Source organism: Rosa chinensis, chromosome 7 (genome assembly GCF_002994745.2).
Source record: "Rosa chinensis cultivar Old Blush chromosome 7, RchiOBHm-V2, whole genome shotgun sequence".
In the NCBI taxonomy this organism is placed as follows: domain Eukaryota; kingdom Viridiplantae; phylum Streptophyta; class Magnoliopsida; order Rosales; family Rosaceae; genus Rosa; species Rosa chinensis.
The window spans coordinates 17,316,675-17,323,562 of NC_037094.1; the positions used below are offsets into that span (position 1 = coordinate 17,316,675).

Consider the following 6,888-nt stretch of genomic DNA (forward strand, 5'->3'; position numbering starts at 1 on the left):
AACTGATAACCTAGCGTCTCCCACCTATCTCCTCCGTGGTCAACGATGCGAGGATGAGTCAGTGTTGGTGGATCAGAAGGAAGAGTAATCTAAGCCAGATCGCCTGTGATGACCTGGATTTTCGTTATTTAATTATTACAATTAATAAAGGACTAGTTATGTGAATTATGAGTGTTTTGCTTCAGTTATTGTGAAGTTGAATTATTTTCGGATGAATATTTATTCGAAAAATGTGGATTTAGGGGGGGTACGTAGTTTGACTTTTTATATGTTGAGATTCACTGAAAACTTCTTTCATGAAAGTCGTAGAGTGCGTCGATAAGAGTTCGTGGACATATGAAATGTGAAAATCGGAGTTCGTATGTGAAAGTTATGGTCTGTAGAAGTTTTAGATATTTTTGGAAACCACTATAAAAAGAAATTTCTATTTCTGGAAATTTACTATTTTCATTTTGGGTTTCCATTTCCAGAAATCAGAAAGCTCTCTGTTCTCTCTCTTTAGCCGCTCTACGCGACCCATATCCGGCAACCCAACCCGACTTTTTCTCCAATCTGCGGCGACCTCCAGCCTTAAACCTGCACAGACTTCTTCGCCTCCTTGTTCCGGTCTTCCCTGTGGCATCCTCTAGCAGCGATTTCCACCCACGGTGGCGCTACAAGGAGGCGTAACCAAGTGCAATCAGACCCAATAGGTTCTCCGATCTTCGACGACGGCGGGGCTTCAAACCAAGCTTGTTGATCTCGCAGAAGCCTCCTCCTTCGACCCATGGTGTTAGTTTTGATCGATTCACGTTGGAATCGGTTCAACTCGGATTGAACAGTGTAATCTCGGCTTGTGGGCTTGATTTTGGTCAATCTAGCCTGAGTTGGTTCGAACTTCAGGTATTAAAGTTGCTCTACTTGGTATTCTTGACATTTTGGACGGTTTGATTAAGATGGTTTTAAGTTTTGGCCAGCGGTGACCATGGTGGTTGTGCCATCGCCTGTGACGGCGCTTTGTGTTCCGGCAATGTATGGGACAGTTTCTGGTTATATATATCATTTACTCGTCGTTACAAGCGTTTTAATATATAATACGTAATTTTTGGAGGTCGTATGAATATGTTATGAATTTTACGGTTTCGAACCGTTCGATTATTTAACCGGTGAGGATTCGAGCGTTCGATCGACTTGTGGTTTTGACATATCGATCGTAGAAGTATTTCGGAGACTTTGGATGGTCTCGGATGTGGTTTCACCTTGATTGGTGTCACTTTTGGAGATTTTAGTTCCTAACGGGGGTTTTGGACTTAAATGGCTTGTGATTCATATACTAAGTTGAGACCGTATGTGATTAGGTACTTGACGAAGTACTCTTGGACTGATATTTTGTGGTTGTGCTGCTTTGTTCTGTATAAAAGAAGTAGCAGGATTCAGAGGTGAGTAATCTTACAATGTTCATTTACCAACGGAGTTACCATTATTGTTTTGGGCGTTATTTATTTAACTGCAAACTATAGTTGATATTAGTAGGCATTCCTGAGCGAATGACTATGTATATATATATATATTTACATGAAAGATATATATATATATTCTTGTGAGTGATATGTGATGAACAATATGCATGATTGTGTTCATATTATTGTTGAAGGCGACTTTTCGGAAAACAATATTGTGAAAAAAAAATGTTTTCTATTGTTTGAAAAGTGTTGAGTTTGATGTTATATTTTTGAGTCAAGCATGACTTATTTTAATTGTATTGGTCTTTGTATCAAGAGTCACAGATAGTGATCAAGGAAGGGGAAAGCTTTTAGTAGATTATTGCAACGTTTTTAGGTTGGGTGCGACTTACTTAACGTTTGATTTGAAGACCAGATGGGGTCCGAAAATCAAATGTCACAGATGGTGACAGGTCGCAGATGGTGACCAAGGAAAGAAATGGGGAATCACGCCTTTGGCCAGGCGAGTGGTTATGATTAGTTAGAGCTCTAGTCTATCTGCCATTATAGCTTATGGGGGTAAATGTCGAGGTTGCTGGAGACTCATAAGTGTGTACTATGTAGTTTAAGAGAGAGTCTCGAAAGTATTCTTTCTTTTATTGTCTAGATGAGACTTAATTTTCTTATTGATTGTTGAGTTAGCAAATAGTACTTTGTCATAGCAGTGACTTATGTTGTCCATTTGGTGGAAAGGACATGGAATATTGGAAAGAATTATGGTTGCATTGTTCCTTAAGTTGATTGGTGTGAGTTGTTGATTGAGGTTCATGAGTTACTCATATAAACTTTCATAAACTTACAAGGTTTGTTGTGTGGCAACCTGATACACTATTCAATGGTGTAGGGGTTAATCCTGCAGGTCAGGGTAATCGTGGTTGAAGCTGAGGTAGCTTGTTGGCAGCAGTACGGGTAGGAAGAAAATTTTGTTGGTTTTGCCAATGTTATGACTTCCGCTGTAGTAAGCTATGAGGAGCATTTACGTTTATTTTGTTTTGGCAATTTAATCGTAAACTTGTGTAATATATGACTTTGCGGAGGGAGTATATATTAACGTTGTGGGTTCAGGGCATTAGTATGTACTTGGGTTAAAAGGAAAAAAATTTTCAGGTATTTTGTATTGATGGCTGAACTATCACGCATGTATAATTATGAGATTATATGTTGATTTTTATTTGTGTTTAAAAATCAGGGCGTGACATCGCTGACGACTTGATTGGACAATTGTGGTTCCGGTGATGAACTTGATGAGAGAGAAAGCTAGAGATCGAATTCAAATCTTAACTCTGATCACCAAAACTTATCAACTAGTCAATGATTAGAGCTTTCCTTGATGAAGACAACGAAGATTTAGGGTATTAATTTGGTGATCAATTTTGGCAAGAGGAAGACGAAGGATGACGGGAGAGAGGTAGAGAAGACGAAGGATGACGGGAGAGAGGTAGAGAACGCGAGGGTGCAGAGAGGAAAATGGGAGAGTTCACGAAGCATCTGCATTCTTCTAATCACACTTTAACTAGAAAATGATATTTATGCGGTTAAGTTATCTCTACTACTATAAATGGAAGCCAAAATTTAGTGTCAAAGGCTTCACCAAATTTTAATTTTTCATAAATGCTCTTTACAATAAAAATAAAAATCAGAATAAAATAATCTGAAAGAGCTATTATGGTAATCTACAAAAGCACAAAAAATATAAATTTGAGGAAGTTGATGAAAAAAAACTTTCACGTTCTCCTCATTTCAACAATAACACGTGCATCGCACGAGTATGAGGTTAGTTAATATAATTGCAGTCATAACATTCTGATGGAGTAGAGATAATTAAAACCAAAAGAAAAAAAAAAGTTTTAAAAGGAAAAACACACACTTGTTTAAATAAATAAATAAATATATATATATTATAAAATAAAAATAAAATAAAGTAATAATTAAAAATATACAATAAAAATAAAATAAAGTAATGATGAAAAATAGCCTAATCTCTGCCTAAGCCTCTAGGCACTAGGCCCAAGTATCGTCAAATTAGCGCCTAGTATTTTTTAGAACATTAATTTTAGATGGGGATGAATTCAACCCCTCCCCACAACTGCAAATTGCAATGATCACCTCACTCAGTTCATATAGCATGCCTTACTGATCTCACACAATTAAAAAAATAAAAATAAAGTTCATCTCGCACGCTGAGTCCTTCTCTAGCGCTGAATTGATTTAAAAAAATAAAAAAAAAAGTTATCCGATCACTAGCTGTAGATTCCTGGATCAACTCCTTTTCATATCACACGGGTGACACTCATAGGCTCCTAGCTATGTACATGTCCAGCACGGCCCAGGTAGCAGCCACGTCACACGGTGTTCACTCACAGCCATATTCCCGCATGCGGAAAAGACACTTCTACTTAGTTGAGTAACACCCGCCAGGTGCCGGGTGCCGGGTCCGAGTCCAATCAATTTCAAAATGTTACTTCCTCAATGCAATTCAGCAACTTCCAAAACTTAGCCTCGTTACCGCCACCTGTCCCACGCTCCCACTGCGTGTTGTCGTGTCCCAGTCCCATAATCACGGGTCCCACATCAAAATGTATATAAGCCCTTCCACTCGTCGTTTTTGTTTCATAAGCCTTTTCCCCAACTCACACTACTCTCTCTAGTCTCAGCCAAGAAAACCAAAACCAGCTCTCCCTCAGATGAATAGCTCCAATTACCAGCTCTCAGACTCCAACCAGCAAAGCCTCGAATCAGTCTCCTCCATCGACAAGCCCGAGTCGTCTTCTTTATCTGACACGAGCTTCACGACTCGCCGTTCACCTCATTCCGACGGAGCGGTGATACTTGCTTCGAGCAGGCCGAAGAAGCGAGCCGGTAGGCGAGTGTTCAAGGAGACTCGGCCCCCTGTCTACCGGGGCGTGAGGCGCAGGAACAACAACAAGTGGGTGTGCGAGGTCAGGGAGCCGAACAAAAAGACCAGAATATGGCTCGGGACGTACCCAACTCTTGAGATGGCCGCTCGGGCACACGATGTGGCGGCTTTGGCCCTTAGGGGGAAGCAGGCATGCCTCAATTTTGCTGATTCAGTGTGGCGGTTGCCCATTCCGGCTTCTAAAGACCAGCTCGACATTCGCAGGGCCGCCGCCGAGGCTGCTGAGACATTTCGACCTGAGGAGTTCGGCGGCGTCTCGAGCAGCTGTGACGACAACGAGAGGGAATATGAGGATGAGAATGTTGAGATGGACAACGAGAAGAAGAATGATGGCTTCTACGAGGATGAAGAGGGGCTCTTCGACATGCCCAGATTGCTGACTAGCATGGCGGAGGGTCCACTGCTCTCTCCGCCACGTCATTACTTGGACAGTATGAACTGGGCAGACGATCAGGTGGACAGCGAATCAAATTTCAGCTTGTGGAGCTTCTAAGAGAACACGTGTCCGTCATCAAGATTGGACAGGTGTCCAGCTTGCTTTGAAAATTGTATTTTTATTTCTGTCGATGATTTTTTTATTCTTTTTTTTTTTCCACTGAAGCACTTCATATAATGACATTGGATTTAGTACGTAGGATGATGTACAAATTTTCTAATTATGAACTACTCTTTCCCCCAACAAAATTTGACTTGTGCCTTTTTATTTCTATGTAATCTTGTGATCACAGTCAGGTCAGAGACGCTCGTCTTAATTCTTATACAAAACTAGTAAAGTATTAAAAATAGGGTTTGTCATAGTACGGTATGAGTTGATTTCCTTGATCGATTATATTTTGATATATTGATATGTTTTATACTGTTTATGACTGCATAAAGTAGGTACTATATATGCTCTTTTAATCTGTTTGAATGTTGTTTTTTTTGTGGCAGACCACATGTCGACTTAAGGATTTTATAACATACTTTTTTAATTTCATTTTGTAGTTGATTATCCAAACGGATCTTAATTTGTATACATATTGTGATAGTGTATTTTGGTGAGTGGTGAGTGGTGACCAATATATTCGTTTTGGCCCTTTTAAGAATGCTTGTGAGATTTGTTTTTTTTGGATGGTTTTAAACATTTAAGGACACGGTTTATGTCTCCTTGTAGGCAAAGGATAACTCTTCTTTTTCCATTTTCAAGACACAAATTGTGTCCTAGTAAGGTAAAGAGGACACATTTTTCTTGATATAAAAACATATTTTAGGTGTCCTATATTGGTTACGACTTACGAGGACAATAATGTTGGGCTTTAAGGACACAGTTTATGTGTCATAGTAGGGAAAAGAGGACACTGTTTCAGTGTCCTTGTATATGACTTACAATGACTGCTAGATGGAGGACTCTAGCCGACAACCCGTAGAAATTGTCACATAATTGGTCTTTTACGAGAAAATTAAAGTTGTCACATAAATATCAACCGACAACTTGTAGAAGTCGTCGCCTAATTAGTTTTCAATTAGGAAGTTCAAGTTGTCACATATACATTAAGCGACGATCTGTTAAAGTTGTCACCCAATTGATTTTCAGTGAGGAAGTTAAAGTTGTCACATAAATATTAACTGACAACTCACATAAGTTGTTGCTAAATCAGTCTTCTGCGACAAAAATCTAGTTGTCACATAAACATTAAACGATAACTTCTACGAGTTGTCGCCTAATTAATCTTTTACGAGGAAGTTAAAGTTGTCACACAAACATTAACCGACAATTGATAGAAATTGTCGCCTAATTGACATTTTGGGAGGAATCGGGTGTCGCATAATGTCAAATGGGCAACAACTGTCAATTTGTCGCAAATACTTACTTTATGTGATAAATTGGTTGTCGCCGATGGGATCATGTGCGACAACTGAAATTTCCTCCTATTTGCCAAGTTTTTGCAATGATTTTTGGGTTGTCACAATGAAATTCCTCACTTTTGCTATTTTCTCTTGTAGTGAACAAAACAGAGCTCTGATCAAGAATGTATAGCGCATCAATGTCTGTTTCTGCAATAAAACTTCAATTTCTGATAATAACAGAGGAATCCACTTATAGTACCGTCACTACTAAAGACAATTGCTTTTGCTACGGCAAATTTAGCCTTTTGCGACGGAAATGTTAGCGTTGCTATAGGTGGCGTCACAAGATCCATTTGCGACGGTAAATTTCCGTTGCAAAAAATATTTGCGACGGAAAACTGCTGCCGTCGCAATGGCTAAACTATTTGTGACTGATACTTTGCCGTCGCAAAAAGATATGTCATTTAAAAAAAAAAATGGGGTGAATTAGTTGCGACGGATATTTTGCCGTCGCAAAGAATATTTCATTTATAAAAAAAATAATAAAAAAAAAGGTGTGGATTGCACACCAAAGCTAGTATAATTCACCAAATATCATAAATTGAAAAATATTACGAAACCCATCATCTATAACCAACCAACAATCACAATTCTAAGACCAAC

At 39.1% G+C, this 6,888-nt stretch overlaps 1 protein-coding gene across 1 annotated transcript; it reads left to right on the forward strand.

Moving 5' to 3' along the window:
• The first annotated feature begins 4,099 nt into the window (after positions 1-4,099).
• LOC112179280 (dehydration-responsive element-binding protein 1E) lies at positions 4,100-5,082 on the forward strand. Its single transcript, XM_024317651.2, has one exon. It carries the CDS (start codon positions 4,166-4,168, stop codon positions 4,889-4,891), a length of 726 nt encoding a protein of 241 aa, XP_024173419.1. The 5' UTR covers positions 4,100-4,165; the 3' UTR covers positions 4,892-5,082.
• Positions 5,083-6,888: the final 1,806 nt, after the last annotated feature.

Coding starts and splice junctions, on each gene's coding strand:
- LOC112179280 (XM_024317651.2), top strand. CDS start 4,166: ATGAATAGCTCCAATTACCAGCTCTCAGACTCCAACCAGCAAAGCCTC.